General features: G+C 41.8%; 1 protein-coding gene across 9 annotated transcripts in view; it reads right to left on the reverse strand.

Moving 5' to 3' along the window:
* The window catches only part of SEPTIN10 (septin 10), a 123,660-nt gene that overhangs the window by 35,754 nt on the left and 65,719 nt on the right, over window positions 1-22,187 (reverse strand). The window contains exons 11-12 of one of the 9 annotated variants that reach the window (XM_064572707.1): window positions 19,648-19,704; window positions 15,231-15,246 (exon numbers count right to left, since the gene is read on the reverse strand). The exons of 6 other annotated variants lie outside the window; for them this stretch is intronic. In XM_064572707.1, the coding sequence (XP_064428777.1) occupies window position 15,246; window positions 19,648-19,704 (58 nt within the window). In that variant the 3' untranslated portion in view covers window positions 15,231-15,245. Of the gene's footprint in view, window positions 1-15,230; window positions 15,247-18,934; window positions 19,705-22,187 lie in introns of those variants that run through there. 2 more of the 9 variants (XM_064572708.1, XM_045885320.3) reach the window with 2 other exon arrangements.

Consider the following 22,187-nt stretch of genomic DNA (forward strand, 5'->3'; position numbering starts at 1 on the left):
AATAAAAATCAAAACCACACTGAGATACCACCTTACACCATTAGAATGGCAAAAATTGACAAGGCAAGAAACAACAAATGTTGGAGAGGTTGTGGAGAAAGGGGAACCCTCTTACACTGTTGATGGGAATGCAAGTTGGTACAGCCACTTTGGAAAACAGTGTGGAAGTTCCTCAAAAAGTTAAAAATAGAGCTACCCTATGACCCAGCAATCGCACTCCTGGGTATTTACGCCAAAGACACAGATGTAGTGAAAAGAAGGGCCACATGCACCGCAATGTTCACAGCAGCAACATCCGCAATAGCCAAACTGTGAAAAGAGCCAAGATGCCCTTCAACAGATGAATGGATAAAGAAGATATGGTCCGGGAGCCTGGGTGGCTCAATCGTTGTGTCTGCCTTTGGCTCAGGTCATGATCCCAGGGCCCTGGGATCGAGTCCCGCATTGGGCTCCCTGCTCAGTGGGAAGCCTGCTTCTCCCTCTCCCACTCCCCCTGCTTGTGTTCCTGCTCTCACTGTGCCTCTCTCTGTCAAATAAATAAATAAAATCTTAAAAAAAAAATTAAGAAGATGTGGTCCATATATACAATGGAATATTACTCAGCCATCAGAAAGGACGAATACCCAACTTTTGCATCAACATGGATGGGACTGGGGAGATTATGCTAAGTGAAATAAGTCAAGCAGAGAAAGTCAATTATCATATGGTTTCACTTATTTGTGGAACATAAGAATAGCATGGAGGACATTAGGAGAAGGAAGGGAAAAATAAAGGGGGGAATCAGAGGATGAGACTAACCATGAGAGACTATGGATTCTGGGAAACAAACTGAGGGTTTCAGAGGGGAGGGGGTGAAGGGATGGGTTAGCCTGGTGATGGGTATTAAGGAGGGAATGTATTGCATGGAGCACTGGGTGTTATACACAAACAATGAATCATGGATCACTACATCAAAAACTAATGATGTACTGTATGGTGACTAACATAACATAATTTAAAAAAAGGAAAAATTGGACCATGACATGCAGAAGAATGAAACTGACCACTTTCTTACAACATACACAAAAATAAACTCAAAATGGATGAAAGACCTAAATGTGAGACAAGAATCCATCAAAATCCTAGAGAATGCAGGCAGCAACCTCTTTGACCTCAGTCACAGCAAATTCTTGCTAGACATATCCAAAGGCAAGAGAAACAAAAGCAAAAATGAACTACTAGGACCTCATCAAAACAAAAAGCTTTCGCACAGCAAAGGAAACAGTCAACAAAACTAAAAGGCAACCTATGGAATGGGAGAAGATATTTGCAAATGACATATCAGATAAAGGGCTAGTATCCAAAATCTATAAAGAACTTGCCAAAGACCCCAAATAGCCAAAGAAGTCGTGAGAAAGAGCACAGCCAAGGCATCACACTTCCTAATTTTAAACTACTATGAAGCTATAGTAATTGAAACAATATAGTACTGGTATAAAAGTAGACACATAGACCAATGAAACAGAATACAGAGTTCAAAAACAAACCCTGGAATTTGCTAACATTTGACAAGGAGCCAATAACACTCAGTGGAGAAAGGATATCTTTTTTGACAACAGTATTGGAAAAACTGGATGCAGAAAATGAAATTTTGCAGAAAAACGAAATTGGACAACTATCTTACAAAAATTAACTCAAAACTGATTAAAAATTTAAACATAAGACCTGAAACAATAAAACTCCTAGAAGAAAACATAGGGAAGATACTCCCTATGACATTGACCTTGGTGATGATTTTTTAAGATATGACAAAAAAAACAAAGGCAACAACAGCAAAAATAAACCAGTGAGACTACATCAAACTTTAAAACTTCTGCACAGCAAAATAAATGATAAACAAAATGAAAAGGTAGGCTCTGGAATAGGAGAAAATGTTTGCAAAGTACATATGGGATAAGGTTTTAATATCCAAAATATACAAAGAACTCCTACAACTCAGTAACAAAAAACAATACAATTAAAAATGGGCCGCAGAACAAAGTAGATATTTTTCCAAAGGAGACAACTGAATGGCCAACAGGTAAATGAAAGAAATATTCAACATCACTAATCATCATGGAAATGCAAATCAAAACCTCACACCTGTTAAAATGGCTATTACCAAGAAGATAAGAGATAACAAGCGATGTGGAAATAAGGGAATCCTTGTACGGTATTGGTGGGAATGTAAATTGGTTCATCCATTACAGAAAACAGTACAGACCTTCCTCAAATAATTACAAATAGATCTACCATATGATTCAGCAAATAGAGAACTACCAAGAGAGGAACAAGAAGATGGAGGAGTAGGAGACCTAAATTTCATCTGGTCCCAGGAATTCAACTAGATAAGGATCAAACCATTCTGAATACCTATGAACTCAACAGGAGATCGAAGAAAATAGCAACAACTCTCTGAACAGAAAAGCGACCACTTTCTGGAAGGTAGGATGTACGGAGAAGAGAATCCAAGGCGATATTCGGGAGAATAGACAGCGGGGGAGAGGGCCTCCGTCAGCCACTTCTGGCAAGTGATAGAGCAGCTGAGCACAAAATCGGAACTTTTGGAAGTCGGCTCCCCTGAGGGACGTTGCTCCAGTGGCTAAGTGGGGGGTGGAACCCTTGTGGGACAGTGTGGTCTCAGGACCCTCAGGGTCACAGAAAGACCGGGGGTGCCTGAGTGCAGCAGAGCTCCCAGGTATCGGAGCAGGGAAGCCGGCTGCAGAGACGGAGCCAAGGCGCAGGCTCTCAGCTCGGGGTTGCCATAAACTGAGATCCGCGGCACAGTCGGGCCACTGCTCCTCCAGCAGGGACCCAACAAGCAGCAGATCCGGGGAGACTCCCCTTCTTCACCCAGGACGAGCAGCGTGGGAGCGCACTGCAGGGATCTGCTGGGTTTGGAAACTCCACACCGAGTCGGGTGCCAGAGATAGAAATGCTTGGTCACAGGTCGAGTGAGCACGGAGTGCAGCTGGAGACCAGGGAGACGGGAGTGACTGACTGCTTTTCTCTGGGTGCTCACTGAGGAGTGGGGCCCTGAGTTCTCGGCTCCTCTGGGGCGGAGATTGGGAGGCCGTCATTTTCACTCTCCTCCTCCAAAGCTGGACGGAAAGCTTGTGGGGAACAAAAGCTCCCGAGAGCAAGCCTGAGCAGATTCCTTAGCACGAACTGGACAAGGGTGGGGCAATTCCGCCTCCAGGGAAGACATTTGGGAACCACAGCAACAGGCCCCTCCCCCAGAAGATCCACAAGAACAGCCAGCCAAGACCAAGTTTAGTGATCAATGAGAACGGCAGAACTCCAGTGCTATTGGAATACTGCACATAGAATCTGTGGCTTTTTTCCCATGATCCTTTAATATTTCAAAGTTAATTTTTTAAATTTTCTTTATTTTTTCTTTTTCTATATTTTTAAAATTTTTCTTTCCTTTTTCAACATATTTTATCAATTCATTTTTTAAATCTTCTTTAATTTTCACTTTTATAGTCATATTCTATCCCTTCTTTGTAGTTAACCTTTTTTTTTTTGTATATATATGTTTTTCTTTCTTTAAAATTTTGGGATACAGTTTCTTCTAACAGACCAAAATATACCCTAAATCTATTGTATGACTTTGTTCTAGTCTCCCACCTGATCACATTCTCTTCTTTTTTTTTAATTTTTTCTTCTTTCTTTTTTCAACCAACTTCTTATCAATTCCTTTTTTTAAATCTTTTTTAATTTTCATCTTTACAGTCATATTCCATCCCTTCATTGTATTTACCCTTATTTTTGTATGGAGATATGTATATATTTTGTATGGAGATATATATATATACACACACACACATATAAGTTTCTTTCTTTAAAATTTTGGGAGGCAGTTTCTTCTAACAGACCAAAATACACCCAGAATCTAGTGTGTGGCTCTGTTCTATTCACCAGCCTGATCATATTCTTTTTTTTTCCCCCCTCTTTCTTTTCCCCCCAGTTTTGGTCTGCTCTGATTTGTTTAGTGTATATTTTTCTGGGGTCATTGTTACCCTTTTAGCATTTAGTCTCTCATTCATCTATTCTTCTCTGGACAAAATGACAAGACGGAAAAACTCACCTCAAAAAAAAAAAAAAAAAGAACAAGAGGCAGTACCAACTGCCAGAGACTTAATCGATACGGACATTAGTAAGATGTCAGAACCAGAGTTCAGAATGACGATTATAAAGATATTAGCTAGGCTTGAAAAAAGCATGTAGGATACTAGAGAATCCTTTTCTGGAGAAATAAAAGAACTAAAATCTAACCAAATTGAAATCAAAAAGGCTATTAATGAGGTGCAATCAAAAATGGGGGCTCTAACTGCTAGGATAAATGAGGCAGAAGAGAGAATTAGTGATAGAGAAGACCAAATGATGGAAAATAAAGAAGCTGACAAAAAGAGAGATAAACAACTACTGGATCACGAGGGCAGAATTCGAGAGATAAGTGATACCATAAGACTAAACAATATTAGAGTAATTGGGATCCCAGAGAAGAAGAAAGAGAAAGGGGGGTAGAAGGTATATTGGAGCAAAATATAGCAGAGAACTTCCCTAATTTGGGGAAAGAAACAGGCATCAAAATCCAGGAGGCACAGAGAACCCCCCACAAAATCAATAAAAAGAGGTCAACACCCCGACATCTAATAGTAAAACTTATGAGTCTCAGAGAAAAAGAGAAAATCCTGAAAGCATCTCGGGACAAGAGGTCTGTAACCTACAGTGGTAGAAACATTAGATTGGAAACAGGCCTATCCACACAGACCTAGCAGGCCAGAAAGGACTGGCAGGATATAATCAGAGCACTAAATGAGAAAAAATATGTAACCAAGAATACTATATCCAGCTAGGCTGTCACTGAAAATAGGAGAGATAAAAAGCTTCCAAGACAAATAAAAACTAAAAGAATTTGCAAACACCAAACCAGCCCTACAAAAAATCTTGAAAGGGGTCCTCTAAGCAAAGAGAGAGCCTAAAAGTAACATAGACCAGAAAGGAACACAGATAATATACAATAACAGTCACCTTACAGGCAATACAATGGCACTAAATTCCTATCTTTCAATAGTTACCCTGAATGTAAATGGGCTAAATGCCCCAATCAAAAGACACAGGCTCTCAGATTGGATAAAATAAAGAAGACCCATCTATATGCTGTCTGCGAGAGACTCATTTTAGACCCAAAGACACCTCCAGATTTAAAGTGAGGGGGTGGAAAACCATTTACCATGCTAATGGACATTAAAAGAAAGCTGGGGTGGCAATCCTTATATCAGACAAATTAGATTTTAAACCAAAGACTATAATAAGGGATGAGGAAGACACTATATAATACTTAAAGGGTCTATCCAACAAGAAGATCTAACAATTTTAAATATCTATGCCCCTAACATGGGAGCAGCCAATTATAAGCCAATCAGTAACAAATCAAAGAAACACATAGACAATAATACAAAAATAGTAGGGGACTTCAACACCCCCTCACTGAAATGGACAGATCATCTAAGCAAAAGATCAACAAGGAAATAAAGACTTTAAATGACACACTGGACCACATGGACTTCACAGACATATTCAGAACATTCCATCCCAAAGCAACAGAATACACATTCTTCTTTAGTGCACATGGAACACTCTCCAGACTAGATCACATCCTGGGTCACAAATCAGGTCTCAAACAGTACCAAAAGATTGCGATCATTCCCTGCTTATTTTCAGACCACAATGCATTGAAACTAGAACTCAATCACAAGAGGAAAGGTGGAAAGAACTCAAATACATGGAGGCTAAAGAGCATCCTACTAAAGAATGAATGGGTCAACCAGGAAATTAAAGAAGAATTTTTAAAAATTCATGGAAACAAATGAAAATGAAAACAAAACTGTTTAAAATCTCTGGGATGCAGCAAAGGCAGACCTAAGAGGAAAGTATATAGCAATACAAGCCTGTCTCAAGAAACAAGAAAGGTCTCAAATACACAACCTAACCCTACACTTAAAGGAGCTGGAGAAAGAACAGTAAATAAAGCCTAAACCCAGCAGGAGAAGAGAAATAATAAAGATCAGAGCAGAAATCAATGAAGTAGAAACCAAAAGAACAGTAGAACAGATCAACGAAACTAGGAGCTGGTTCTTTGCCACAATTAATAAGATTGATAAACCCCTGGCCAGACTTATCAAAAAGAAAAATGACCCAAATAAATAAAATCACGAAAGAGGAGAGATCACAACCAACACTGAAGAAATAAAAACAATTATAAGAATATATTATGAGCAGGGCACCTGGGTGGCTCAGATGGTTAATCATCTGCCTTCAGCTCAGGTCATGATCCCAGGGTCCTGGGATCGAGCCCCACATCAGGTTCCTGGCTCAGTGAGGAGCCTGCTTCTCCTTCTCCCTCTGCCTCTCTCCCTGCTCATGCTTTCTCTCTCTCTCTCTCTCTGTATCTCTGTATCTCAAATGAATAAATAAAATATTTTTAAAAAAGAATATATTATGAGCAACTATATGACAGCAAATTAGACAATCTGGAATAAATGGATGCATTCCTAGAGACATATAAACTACCAAAACTGAACCAGGAAGAAATAGAAAACCTGAACAGACCCATAACCAGCAAGAAAATTGAAGCAGTCATCAAAAATCTCCTAACAAACAAGAGCCCAGGGCCAGATGGCTTCTCGGGGGAATTCTACCAAACATTTAAAGAAGAATTAATACCTATTCTTCTGAAACTGTTCCAAAAAATAGAAATGGAAGGCAAACTTCCAAACTCGTTTTTTGAGGCCACCATTACCTTGATCTCAAAACCAAAAACCCCACCAAAAAGGAGAATTACAGACCAATCTCCCTGATGAAGATGGATGCAAAAATTCTCACCAAAAACTAGCCAATAGGATCCAAAAGTACATTAAAAGGATTATTCACCAGGACCAAGTGGGATTTATCCCTGGGCTGCAAAGTTGGTTCAACATCTGCAAATCAATCAATGTGATACAATACATTAATAAAAGAAAGAACATGAACCATATGATCCTCTCAATAGATGCAGAAAAAGCATTTGACAAAGTACAGCATCCTTTCTTGATTAAAACTCTTCACAGTGTAGGGTTAGAGTGTACATATGTCAATATCATAAAAGCCATCTATGAAAAACCTACAGCGAATATCATTCTCAATGGGGAAAAACTGAGAGCTTTCTCCCTAAGGGAAGGAGCACGGCAGGGATGTCCACTATCACCACTGCTATTCAACATAGTACTAGCAGTCCTAGCCACAGCAATCAGACAACAAAAAGAAATCAAAGGCATCTGAATCGGCAAAGAAGTCAAACTCTCACTCTTGGCAGATAATATGATACTTTATGTGGAAAACCCCAAAGACTCCACCCCAAAACTGCTAGAACTCAGAAAGGAATTCAGTAAAGTGGCAGGCTATAAAATCAATGCACAGAAATCAGTTGCATTTCTATACACCAACAACAAGACAGAAGAAAGAGAAATTAAGGAGTCGATCCCATTTACAATTGCACCCAAAACCATAAGATACCTAGGAACAAATCTAACCAAAGAGGCAAAGGATCTGTACTCAGAAAACTATAGAATACTCATGAAAGAAATTGAGGAAGACACAAAGAAATGGAAAAACATTCCATGCTCATGGATTGGAAGAATAATATTGTGAAGATGTCAATGCTACCTAGAGCAATCTACACATTTAAAGCAATCCCTATCAAAATACCATCAACTTTTTGGGGTGCCTGGGTGGCTCAGATGGTTAAGCATCTGCCTTCAGCTCAGGTCATGATCCCAGGGTCCTGGGATCGAGCCCCACATCGGGTTTCCTGCTCAGCGGGAAGCCTGCTTCTCCCTCTCCCTCTCCCACTCTCCCTGCTTGTGTTCTCTCTCTTGCTGTGTCTCTCTGTGTGAAATAAATAAAATCTTAAAAAAAAAATACCATCAAGTTTTTTCAAAGAAATGGAACAAATAATCCTAAAATTTGTATGGAACCAGAAAAGACCCCGCATAGACAGAGGAATGTTGAAAAAAAAAGCAAAGCTGGTGGCATCACAATTCTGGACTTTAAACTCTATTACAAAGCTGTAATCATCAAGACAGTATGGTACTGGCACAAAAACAGACACATGGATCAATGAAACAGGATAGAGAGCCCAGAAATGGACCCTCAACTCTATGGTCAATTAATCTTCGACAAAGCAGGATAAAATGTCCAATGGGAAAAAAGACAGTCTCTTCAACAAATGGTGTTGGGGAAAATTGGACAGCCACATGCAGAAGAATGAAACTGGACCATTTCCTTACACCACACACAAAAATAGACTCAAAATGGATGAAAGACCTAAATGTGAGACCGGAATCCATCAAAATCCTTAAGGAGAACACAGGCAGAAGCCTCTTTGACCTCGGCTACAGCAACTTCTTCCTAGAAACATCGCCAAAGGCAAGGGAAGCAAGGGCAAAAATGAACCATTGGGACTTCATCAAGATAAAAAGCTTTTGCAAAGCAAAGGAAACAGTCAACAAAACCAAAAGACAACCGACAGAATGGGAGAAGATATTTGTAAATGACATAAAAGGCTAGTATCCAAAATCTATAAAGAACTTATGAAACTCAACATCCAAAGAAGAAATAATCCAGCCAAGAAATGGGCAGACATTTCTGCAAAGAAGACATCCAAATGGCCAACAGACACATGAAAAAATACTCAACATCACTCAGCATCAGGGAAATACAAATCAAAACCTCAATGCTATACCACCTCGCACCAGTCAGAATTGCTAAAATTAAAAAGTCAGGAAAAGACAGATGTTGGCGAGGATGCAGAGAAAGGGTTGGTGGGAATGCAAGCTGGTGCAGCCACTCTGGAAAACAGTATGGAGTTTCCTCAAAAAGTTGAAAAATAGAGCCTTACGACCCAGCAATTGCACTACTGGGTCTACCCCAGTATACAGTATATATTTGGCATATACTACCCCAAAAATACAAATGTTGTGATCCGAAGGGGCACATGCACCCCAATGTTTATAGCAGCACTGTCCACAATAGCCAAACTATGGAAAGAGCCTAGATGTCCATCAACAGATGAATAGATAAAGAAGATGTGGTGTATATATATACAATGGAATATTATGCAGCCATCAGAAAAATGAAATCTTGCCATTTGCAATGACGTGGATGGAACTAGAGGGTATTATGCTAAGCAAAATAAGTCAGTCAGAGAAAGACTATCATATGATCTCACTGATATGAGGAATTTGAGAAACAAGACAGAATCACAGGGGAAGGGAGGGAAAAATGAAACAAGATGAAACCAGAGAGGGAGACAAACCATAAGAGACTCTTAATCTCAGGAAAGAAATGAGGGTTGCTGGAGTGGAGCGGGGTGGGAGGGATGGGGTGGCTGGGTGATGGACATTGGGGAGGGTATGTGCTATGGTGAGTGCTGTGAATTGTGTAAGACTGATGAATCACAGACCTGTACCCCTGAAACAAATAATACATTATATGTTAATTTTTAAAAGTATAAAAAAATAGAACTAAAGTATGATCCAACAATTCTACCTCTCGATATCTATCCAAAAGAAATGAAAAGAGAATATTGAAGAGGTATCTGCAATCTCATGTTCATTGCAGCACTGTTCACAATAGTCAAGATATGGAAACAACTTAAGTGTCTGCCAGTGGATGAATGGATAAAGAAGATGTGGTGTATGCATATATACAATGGAATATTATTCAGCCATGAGAAGGAAGGAAATCCTGCCATTTGTGACAACATGGATGGACCTCGAGGCATTATGCTAAGTGAGATAAGTCAGATAGAGAAAGACAAATACTGTATGATATCACTTACATGTGGAATCTAAAAGAGCTGACCTCCTAAAAACAGAGAGTAGAGTGGTGGTTACCAAGGACTGGAGGAACTGGCGAGATGTTGTCTTAGGATGAAAATTGCAATTAATAGATGAATAAGTCCTGGAGATCTAATGCACAGCATAGAGATTATAGACAACAATACTGTTTTATAAACTTCAAAGTTGCTAGAAGACTACATCTTAATTGTTCCCACCACAAAAAGAAATGATAATTATGTGATGTGATAGAAGTGTTAGGTGACACTACAGTGAGAATTATGTCACTCACAATATATAAATGTATCAACACATGTATTCTTTGAGCTTACACTATGTCAATTACATCTCAATAAAATACTTTTAAAAATAAATTGAAAAGGAAGAAACATGATTATTTCGATAGAGAAAGCATTTAACAAAATCCAGCCTCCATTCCTGATTAAAACAAAAGAAGGCTAATCCAGCATCCTTTAGGCTTGGTGTTACTTTTTCTGGAAAGACTGCTTGAGGCCCCACCAAGTCCAGATTGTGCATTCCATTTACAAGCTTCAGTAGCATCCTGAGCTTCTCCATCAGAGCCCTCAAACAGCAGAGCTCTGAGCTGTGCCTGCTGGCTGGGTTATCATGCCTTGAACTTTAGCCCACTGTGTGGCCCATAGAGGCCACACAGATATCTGGAAGCTGGGTAAATGGATAAATAAAGTTATAGGCTAAGCTTTATAAAACATTCTCAAAGCAGAAGAAAAAGATAATTAGAAGGCCTATATAGGAACGATGTATGCTTGTTTAAAATGTATGGTCTGCCAAATTCAAAAACAAAAAGAGATATGATAAGCTTTATAGTAAAAACACATACAGATGTAAACATGACAGCTAATTGTTTAAGCTATTGGAAAACGTACAGGTGAAGCAGGGAGATAAATGTGCCAGGAATTAAGAACAAGCTTATTACTCTTCTTTGGCACTAAATTGAACTTTGAGCTCCCTAGTAGCCAAAGCAAAAAGAGGATGATATCAGATATCAGATGATATGTAGAATTCTCACTGGCTCATAAAGGAAGACAGAGCCTGATTAGTAGCAGAAACAAGCTGCTTATAGAGATAAATAGATGGGGACAAATTACTCAAGAATTATATGATTGCCACATCAACAACTGGGAACCTTTCATACAGCAATACTACCTACAAATCTATGCTTGCTAAACTGATCAGCTGGCACCTCACTGAGCATGACAAGGTTTTGCTCTACACAGCCATGGATGGGCAGGACAGGAGCCAGCTTCTTGGGGGGCACCGAGCTCATGTGCCATGATCAAAAGCAAGTCAATGTGGAAGATTTTACAGAAAATCATAGGGGATGGATAGAGAGGGCTTGTGTGGAGTCTTGATTTTAAAATGGGGGTATGGAGGCCCATGGGAGAGAAGTGATGTGTGAGTCTGTTGACCAGATCTACTTTTATGTTTTGGATCTCAACTAAAAGAGGATCGAGTTCCTAGCCTGGGCAAGGTGGGGTTTCAGCAGCTACCACTTTCCTCCAAGAGGAGCAGGTGGGATGGCCTCTGTACTTCATGCAGTAGGGGTGCAGCCCAGCTAGCTCAGGGAGCCACAGGCAGGGGAAGATCTAAGTGCAAGGGACCTCTCTCATAGAGGAAGGAGATCAAGAACAAGGTCAGTTCTTCTGAAGGTAAATCAGTAAATAACAATAGCAGTAAACTGCCCTGCCTAGTTGATAGATCTTGTGTATTTCTTGTTTAAATAATTTATACTGTCAACTATCAATATATTGTCTCTCAACTTCAAATTCATCCTTCATTGCCTGCTCGTGAAAATTAAGATGGGCCCATTACATATTTTTTCTTTGCCAGCTGGCACCACATTAAATTTTGTTAGTTGAGGGCAATGGGAAGAGGCATTCTCCTTCCAAGTTCCAGCAGGCTCCTGCAGCACTTAGGTGGTTGTAGAGAGGAGTGCCTTTTCTCAGACGCCTCCCTGAGAACAGCCTTCCTAGCACCCTATAGGGTGGGTTTCCTGCAGGTTTCCCAGGGCAGCACCACAGAAACTGCTCCATGCGCCTGGCAGGGGCTTTGGGGTGGGGAGGGCAATTAATAGAGAATAGGCTGAGAATAGGCTGGCCTCTGGGTGAGTCATTCTCTGATTTTCGACCAGATCCTGCCACTCCTCCACCCCACTTCCCCAGGAGCTCCTTCTCAGCCCCAGGGGCAGTGGCCGCTCCTTGTAGCTGTTATTGCTGTACTCTCTGGCATTTTCTCTGCTTCTTACTATCCAGATCCTCTTTAATTCTGTTATAGTTGATAATTCTTCATATTAAATTTTCCCTGTTCACTATGTGGTTTCTCTCTCCTGACTGCTCCTGACTGATGTATATAGAATCTGCTAGAAGCATTTTCTCCAGCCACTAAAAACAATCTTGTATGGAGCACACGAACCCCATTTGTAATGCCCACAGATTGGCATCATCCATCCAGCTGACAGCTGAGTGGACTGCATGCCAGACCCTGGAACTCCAGAGATGAATTGGACATGGACCCTGACCTGAAGGATTTTGTGGTGTAGTGAAAAGTTCAAGCACATAAGCCATCTAAGCACCATGATATAGGAATATGTTTTGTGGGAGTTCCAAGAAGGGAGTCCTGTCAACATCAGGGGCCTTCCCCCTGCTGGTCCAGCTATTCTGTCCCTTTCTGCATCCCTAGCCAGCCTGCCTGCTCAAGGCCCAGCACTGCACACGTGAACCCCTGCACTGGGCACTGCCAGCCTCCCCTCTCCACAGGTGAGGAGAGCTCAGACCCAGCTGGCTCCCAGAACCTCTGCAGGTCTCTGCCCTGGATACAACCTCCCAGGACAGCCAGGTCTCCAGGAGTAAGCTGAGGGTTGGACAAAGAGCACTACTTGTGTGTGCACGTGGGGGGTGGGGAGAGGTAAGATGGGGTTGTTGGGCCATAGACCCACAGTCCTGTGCATATAAGGGCCCTTGGTCTGAACATTGAGGGGCAGGCTGCAGGGCACTGGTATCCATTTGTCCTCCTGCCCAAAGGCACCAAATCATCCCGAGCCTCTCCCTGAGTCCCTATACCCACAGCACTGACTGCTCTCATGTCCCCCTGCCTTATATATGCCTGACATGCCCTGCCTCCATCTCCCACCTGGGAAATTCTCCCTGCATCCCCTCCCCACTCCAGTAAGATTTATCATATAAAAAACAAATACAGACACAGTAAGGAAAGACTTTATTCCAAAGGGTTGTTGTAAGGGCTGGAGATAGGGACTGTTGCGATAGGGGGAACGCTCTGATCATGGCATCTGCATAGCTCAGGGTCAGGCAAGAAGGGCTTTCCTGTTATAGGGAGTAGGGAACAAAGCTGGAGAGAGCCGGCTGTGGGGAAGTGGGGTGGAGGAGTGGCAGGATCTGGTTGAAAATCAGAGAATGACTCACCCAGAGGCCAGCCTATTCTCAGGAGGGCCCAAGGAGGGGCTGAGAGGCTGGGTCCAGCTGAGGGTGGGTCAGAGTTGGAGCACTTTATTCTGATTAATCAGTGGGGACCAGTCTGGGTCGAATCTTGTCCATGGCAAACAAGGGGACATTGTGAATGTCCTCTAAATTGTATGGGAAGGGGGATCTTGGCAGAAAGTCATTTCCTGGAACACAAAGGGCAGGGGTTTTCCCAGCCTTCAGTTTTCCAGGATCACAAAGCTTGGGTAAAGCTTGACATTATCACTTTTACTTTTTTTTTTTTTTTAAAGATTTTTTTTTATTTATTTTTCAACAGAGAAAGAGAGACAGCAAGAGAGGGAACAGAAGCAGGGGGAGTGGGAGAGGGAGAAGCAGGCTTCCCGCTGAGCAGGGATCCTGATGTGGGGCTTGATCCCAGGGCCCTGGGATCATGACCTGAGCTGAAGGCAGACGCCCAACGACTGAGCCACCCAGGCACCCTATCACTTTTACTTTTGATGTTCTCTTGGATTTCACCACATGAAGAGAGAGACAGAGAAAGAGAGGAGGGTCAGTAGACTGATGCTGACCTCACTGTGTTCTGATTTCTCAGCCCCTGCTGTGGCTGCGGACCACCACCTTCATATTCAAACTCCTAGGGAGAGTCCGACTAGGTTATGTGGCCCACAGCCCACAGCCTCCCTTCCATCTCCTCCTTCGCAACTCTGTAGCCCATATTTTAGCTTTGCAGCAGCTTCTGATTAGGCTTTGCAGAGGGGAGCCAGGGGAGCACCGCGGGGCAAGAGGGGCAAAGTGCCAATTGCTTGCCATTCTCATCAGCATGGCCCTTGGGAGCTGCCATTTCCATGTTACTAGGGTTCCCCTGTGCTCTGCAACACCTGTATAACCAGTCCCCCACAAAACATTCTTTGTGAACTCCCTGGGTTCCCCTCTTCCTAATGACCCAGACTGCTAAATTGCTGTTAAATGCAATCAGGCCCTTCTTTCACTCTCTCATGCCAAACAGGTTAATCCCACAGGCTGCTAGCCACCCATGGCTGTCATGGGTCAGGAGCCCTCCTGAGTTGAACCAGCTACAGTTACAAGACCATGTGGACCAAGAGGGTAATTTTCTGGGCAAGGTGCTACCAGAGGCTGGTAGGGTAGGTGCCCAATGCCTCACAGCCTCCTGGGCACAAAACTGAGGTTCTGGGGAACCCATGTGGGAGCCTCTGGAGACAGGTTTGAACAACTGGACAGAGGGTGTTCCATTAGCCAGACTAGGGTACCCAGGAGGAGGGTGGGCAGTGGACATGAGGAGGCCCGTTTGGGACTGCTGAAGTGTTGGTACCTGTTGGCCACCCAGCTAGATATATTTCTAACACATGGTTAGAAATATGGATCTGGTGCTTGGATGAGAGATGAAGGCCACAGTACAAATATGGTACCATCGGCATGTGGCTGAAGTGAAGAGTGGAGGTGAGCACACACAGGAGGACTGAGGAGGGGAAGGGAAGGAAAGCTGAGGATGGAAATGGTGACGCCATCTTTCAAGTGATTAAGGAAGCTAGCCCAGCACAGAAGGTGGAGAAGGGGAAGTAGGTGAGAACAGAGCTTCATCTTCCCGAACCTGCCTCAGCGTCTTAACAGGGGAGAGAAAAACAACTATCTTTCAGAGTATTCTGAAGATAAGTGAAATAATAATATGACAACATAATGCAGCCAGATGGTGCCTCACACAGAGCATGTTAACCTCATTACATTAAATAACACACAGGGCCGAGCTCAGGAAAAGCAGGGGCTTCCACTCACTCATTCCTGTTCCTCCTGAAGGCACCACAAAGACAGCTGGGCCTCAGGAAGATCTGAATGGATGACTTCTTCCATATCTGGATGTGGGAATAGAATAAACCACTTAGCAAATGGGTCACAGTCCTGTCATCCCAAAGTAGAGATGATAATCTGTCCATCCCAAGACATCAGAGAAAACTATCAAGATCAAAAATTTATCTAAAGCTAGAGATTATTTTTATGGTTGGTCTGTCATTACTTTCGCTTATGAACACCAGGCACTATTTAAGGTCATATGTAGCACTTAGGTATAAAGTAATGTCACATCTTATCTTTACCCAAATGATAGATTTCTAGAAGAGATGGGAAGTTTTCCTTAAATCAGACATCTCTGAATATCCCATCATACTTTAGAATACTCTTAAAAACCTCTCAGGTATTTTCTGGACAGTCTCAAGTGATTTACTAAATTCTCACCTCTCTTAAATTGGCATTAACCACTTTGACACTGGGTAAACCTTACCTTTGTTCAGAAATTTGCACAAAACTATTGATAGTCAAGAAGATAGCTGTCCTAACAGCATGACTAAGACACGCAGCCACATACAACTCAGAGTGATTACTTAGCAGCATCTGCTGGTGGGAATCATAAACACCCGGATTTTAAAAGGAAATTATCTTAGTTATGGCAAATTGTTTATACATTCACTAGGAAAAGTCTAGCACCTCAGAAGGATTGTATTATTTTTTGTTGTTGTTGAATGAGGAGGAAAAAAAGGAAAATGGTTCACGTTTAAATGAATGGTTCTTAAGATGTAAGCATTTGAAAATCAATATACCAATGTGCACTGTGGTATGTGTGCAAACATGTGTGAATTGGGGCCCACAGAAAGAATAGCAAGACAGTGACTTATCCTTTTTGTTATTGTGCTATTCTCTGTATTTTCAAAAGAAATATTAGACACTTATTTTTCTCTTAGAAAACAGTTTTTTATTTGCATCTGCTACTGAAGAACAGCAAAACATCTATCTTCTAAAGCAGAAATTTTGATGTGGAGTTCCATGGGAAATATTGATCAAACCAAGGCTGTCCAATGGGATAACATGGGTGTGAGGTAATGTCTGCATTCTAATAATATTCTCCACTCAATGTCACATTCATGTATCAATTTTTTTTTACAGAACAGCCTTTAAACATTTTTTTAAAAAGATTTTATTTATTTATTTGAGAGAGAGAGAATGAGAGAGAGCACATGAGAGGGGGGAGGGGCAGAGGGAGAAGCAGGGAGACTGATGCGGGACTCGATCCTGGGACTCCAGGATCATGACCTGAGCCGAAGGCAGTCGCTTAACCAACTGAGCCACCCAGGCGCCCGCCTTTAAACATTTTTCAGAAGGAAATAAACTCTTAGCAAATAGAAACAGGTAAGTATTAAAGTGATACAATGTCATATGAACTATGAATCCACTAAATTCATGTAAATACAATTTCTAACCGGCACTGAAAAAAAGCCTTTACTATGATCAAATTAGAGAATAGGAGATCCTGGGAGGTGCTTTAAAAAATTTCCCATCTAGGGGCGCCTGGGTGGCTCAGTAGGTTAAGTGTCTGCCTTTGGCTCAGGTCATGATCCCAGGGTCCTGAGATCCAGCCCCATATCAGGCTCCTTGCTCAGGGGGGGAGCCTGCTTCTCCCTCTCCCTCTGACCCTCCCCTCTCCCCCCCCCCCGTCCCACACGTGTACACGCTCTCTCTCAAATAAATAAAATCTTTAAAAAAAATTTTCCCATCTACCGATATTTCTGAAATCCCATCATTCAAACTTGTTCAAGTCTTGAAGATTTTTCCGTTCTTTAAGCATCTTTTTAAAGCTAGGATTTTTCTTTATGTCGGGTAACACCTTAAAACACTGAAATTAACAACTCTGCAATAAGAAACCTGGAACAAACAGAAATAACTGAGGAATACAGGGTCAAGCCCTGGAGAATACTACCAGGTGTTGGCATGGCGGGGTGGGGAGGGGCCGGTAAGCTGCCCTCTCTCCTTAGGTGTCTAACCTGAGGGACATTATAATCAGTTTTCAGTTTCCAGATGCCCAAAAAGAAATTCCCCTCAGCTCACATCTTCCTGGAGACATTCTATTGACAAGGCTGTGTTGGTAAGACTGTCAGAGCCAAGTTTTGTGGACAAACAGCTACACTGTTCACTGGGAAAGACAGAAATATCTGGTTTCTTTATCGGGGAGTGCAGGGCGTTACAGCAGGAGACAAGGAGAGTAACACCCGCCCACCTGCTTCCTTGAGTCAAACAGGAACACTGACATTAATTAGAGCAGCTGAAAATCACTAAGTGCTTTAAAAGCCACAGATTGCTGAGAGGGCACCAGACTCCGAAACAATGTTTAAGCCAATGCTACTGAAATGTCTAGGACCAAAAGTTTCTTGTTCTTGTATTTTACCTAATTGAATCAGGCAATTTAGGTGAGGTGGTAGTGGATAGAATTCTGAGAAGGCCTGCACTCATCCAGCACAGCCTGGGGTGGGGGCACAGGGAGGGTGATTCCCCCTAATTATGGGCTTCATTTAACAAGCTCATCTGGCTCTCACATTAAGCTTAGACTTTGTCAGCAATAAAGGTGATTATTTTGGCCTCCCGCTGCCAGTTTTACTTTTCAATTTCTTTCAGAACTCAGGTGAGGAAACTGGGGGCAATTAGCCTCTGAAAAATTTTAACTGGTCAGAAACATTGAGAAATAACAGAGAATGGATGATGCAGACCAAGGAACTCATGGTGAGGTTTTGTGGGACCAGGTGTATGGGGCTCAGAATGTGGCACTTCCCCCCCCCTTCTTAACACTTTAAATTATTACAGAAAGTGCACATGTAAATGTACAGCCTGACAAGTTTTCACAAAACAGTGGCACCCCTGTAACCAACACCAAGATCAAGAAACTTACCAGGACGCCAGAATGTCCCTTCAGGCTCCCTTCAGCTACCACTCCTCCCCTGCAATGACCATGATTCGGACTTCTAGCTACACAGATTTGACATGGGTGGGTGTTGTGGCTTGGTGTCTTGTAGGCTGTTTTTAGCTGTGCACTTGGCTTTACACTTCTAGACTTGGCAGAAGTTTAGAGCACCTGCTGCTTTGACCTGTGGGTGACAGCTACTTGTAGCTAAGAAAGACAGGAATTTATGCAAAGGTCAGAAGTCTCCTTTGGGTCTCACTGGGCTAAAATCAAAAAACAGCTGAGTTCCCTCTGGAGGCTCCAGCGGAGAATCAGTTCCTTGCCTTTTCCAGCTTCTGGAGGCCCCTGCGTTCCTGGCTGTGGCCTCTTCCTCTGTCATCAGAGCCAACAATGGTCCGTCCCTCTGAGCCTCCCTCTGACTACAGCCAGGAAAGGCTCTCAGGTCTAAGGAACTAAGTGATTAGACTGTGCCCACCCTGACAATCCAGGCCCATCTTCCCACCTCCAGGCTAGAGCTCACTTACAACTACAGTCTTTTTTTGCCAGGTAGGGTTCAGCTTCCCAGGTTCGGGGCATTAGGGCACAGACATCCTCAGTGGTCCAGGAGAGGCAAGCGCTGCCACTACCTACCCCAGGGAGAGGAGTGAAAGAACACTCTGCTCCTTACACACCTGGTAGGATTCTTGGGTGAAGCTATCTCGGCCTAAACTTTGAGGAGCTTAATTATGGATTATCTATTATTATGAGACTTTCTATTAATTTTTTATCAGTAAGTTATTTTTTAAATGAATTTATCATTTCTTCTGTACTTTCAATTTTATTTATGACATCTTAATGTCTAACAGGATCTGTAGAGTGACATTTTCTTTTTTCATTCCCATTGTTTCTGCCTTTTTTTTACTTTTTAAGAAAAAATATCAGGCTTATTTGAGGTATATGAACGTCTTCCACCACTCCAAGAGGTTTCCTTGTGTGCCTTTGAAGTCAATCCACACATCCCCCACCCCCTGCCTCAGCAGGCCTGGTAACCAACCACAGCTTATTTCTGTCCCTACAGTTTTGCTTTGACAAAAATGTCACATAAATGGAGTCACAGAGCCATTTGTGTTTGGCTTAGCATAATACTTTTGGATTTATTCACATGTCTACATGTATCAGTGTAGCTTGTTTATACACTCATCAGTTGATGGACATTTGGGTTGTTACCAGTTTGGCAGATTATGGAAAAAGCTGCAATTAACATTTCAGTACAGGTCTTTGTATGAACAAACATTTTCATTTATCTTGAATACATTTTTTAGGACTGGAATTGCTGGCTTGTACAACATGACAGACCCATGTCCCCCTAGATCTCAATCTCTGGAACGTTTGAAGGTTAGGTTACATGGCAAAGGGAAACTAAGGTTGCTAGCCAGCAGATAGAGAGATGTTGCTAGTGGGCCCCATGCAATCACCAGGGTCTCTGAAAGCTGGAAGAGGGAGGCAAGAGGAAAAGGTCAGACTGAGGCCATGTGAGAAGGATTCAACTCACCACTGCTGACTGTGAAGATGGCGGAAGCAATCATGAGTCAAGGAATGTGGACAGCTTCTAGAAGCAGAAAAAGAGGATTCTCCCCTAGGGCTTTCAGAAGGCACACAACCCTGGCCACACCTTGATTTTAGCCACATGAGACCCATGTCAGCCTTCTGGCCTCCAAAACTGTAATACTGTTTTTCAAGCCACTAAGTATGTGGCAATTTGTTATAGCAGCTGTAGAAAACTAACACATACAGTGAGGGAACAGGAAACTGCCAGACTTCCTGAAATGGCTGAACCATTTTGCATTCCCACCAGCAATGGTCATCATTCCACAACAACCCCCCCCTTTTTTTTTGTCAGGTTTGTTGTTGTTTTCAACTTTAGCCATTCTATGCCTCTTTCCTTTCTTCTTGGTCATTCTTCCCATGGTTTATCAATTTTAATAATCTTTAAGAACTTTTGATTTTTTTTCCTATTTCATTAATTCCTGAAATCCTGTTTTCATCTTTATTGTTTGCTTTGGGTTTAGTTTACTATTTTTTTCCTAACTTCTTGAGATGAATGTGTATAGCACTGGTCTTCAGCCTTTTCCCCTCCTAATACTAGCCTTTAGGATTATAAATTTTGACTCTAAGAATGGCTTTAGCTGCTTCTCACAAGTTATGATGTATAATATTTTCATTATCATTCAGCTCAAGATATTTTTCTAATTTCCTTTTTGATTTCTTCTCTGACGAATGGGTTACTTACAAGTGTATTTATTAGTTTCCAAACATGAGCATTTTTGTTATTACTGATTTCTCTTAATTATAATGTGATCAGGGAACACAGTCTACATGATGTAACTCCTTTAGAAGTACTCAGGCTCACTTTGTAGTCAAATGTCCTAGTCAGTTTTCATAAATGTTCCTGGTGGGCCTGAAAGCAGTGTGTGTTCTGTGATTTGGGATACACTGCTCTGTAATTGTTCACCAGGCCAATGTGGCTGAATGTTTTCTTCAAGGCTCCCATATCTGTACCAATATTGGTCTGCTTAGTCTATCATACACAAAAGGTGTGTGAAAATCTCCCACCGAGTGTGGATTTGCATACTTCTCCATGTATTCTCATCATTTTTGCTTTAAATACGCTAAGGCTGTTACGTACATACAAATTTGGAATTTTTACATATTCTCGTACTCGAGAAATCTATCTCCATGTCTAACAATGCTTTTGCCTTAAAGTTTTTTTAATACATAGAAAATACAGGTACACATTAGCTTTTGGCTGGAGTCTGCATGATGTACCTTTTCCTATCTTTTGTCTATGAAGACAGAGAAAGTTTCAGACTTCTCTTGTCAAACGCTCACAGCTGATTTTTAAAGATTTTCACCTAAAAAAAATTACAGCATATAATCCATGTAATTATTTACTTATTTGGGTCTAAATCTACCATATTACTAAATGCTTTCTGGTTGTCATACCTGTTTTATTTCCTTTGTTTGCTTTTCAATGATCATTTAGTGGACTAGTGTTTCTTCTACTGACTTGAAAGTCACACAATTTACAATGTCTACGTGCACTCCAAGTCTCATGTTATGAGCTGACTGGGACTCTCAGTTAATGCAAGAACTTTAGATTACTCAATTTATCCCCCTCCCCCAATTTATATGCCACTCTAGTCTTATATTTTAGTTCTCTCTGTATTTCCATCTCCACAAGACATTGTTTTGCAGCCATTATTCATTTTGATTTATCCAGATGGTTACCATTTCCATTACCATATTTACCTTTCTGCATCTGTATTTTTTTAAACACTACTTATTTATTCTACTGCACGCTGTATTAAGAACTGCTTGCCTGGACTCCAGTCTCTCTACTGAGTCAGCCAGCCCGGGCCAGTCCCAGCTCCTCCAGTACATCTTTCCTGTGAACCCTGGAGGAGTATCTGACCAGGTGAGGTCAAATCTTTCCATGGCTCCTACTGCCTACTGGATTAGGTTTATAAGCTCTTTCTTGATCTGTCCCCTACCTAATTCTAAAATCTCATCCTTACTTATGTCCCACATCTGCCCTATAATCTCTACTCATAGTTAGTGATTTTCTAGAGTACCCAGATTTTATCAAAAACATGTTATTCCTTGTACCTGGATTGCCATTCTCCATTTGTGTATCTGAAAAACTGCTTCTAATCCTTCAAGACCTAGTCACTTCCCTGGATGCTTTCTTGTGCTCTGTGGGTGGAGGCCAAAGCCCTTCTGAGAGTACTCTGTGCATAAATCTGCTCTCTTGTTACTGTTCTGGTTGCTCCATGAGGGCAGGGCTAGCCTTAACCATGCATATCCCCATTTCCTAGCCCAATAGGAAAATGGGGCCTAAATTGAGATCATCCTCCAAAAGGGGATTATACTCCCCATAATGCATTTGTTTCCCTTTGTGTTGTTCTGAAGCTGAAATCACAGTCTATGTGAAAGAGCTTGAAAAATCAGATAAGTATGTAAAGATTAATGGTAGGTAGCGAGTGGTAACTATTTCACATGCTTTATGGAAAAAAAATTTAAACAAAACATGTC

Source organism: Mirounga angustirostris, unplaced genomic scaffold, assembly GCF_029215605.1.
Source record: "Mirounga angustirostris isolate CCGP_5_RB_7025 unplaced genomic scaffold, mMirAng1.0.hap1 SCAF_10, whole genome shotgun sequence".
In the NCBI taxonomy this organism is placed as follows: domain Eukaryota; kingdom Metazoa; phylum Chordata; class Mammalia; order Carnivora; family Phocidae; genus Mirounga; species Mirounga angustirostris.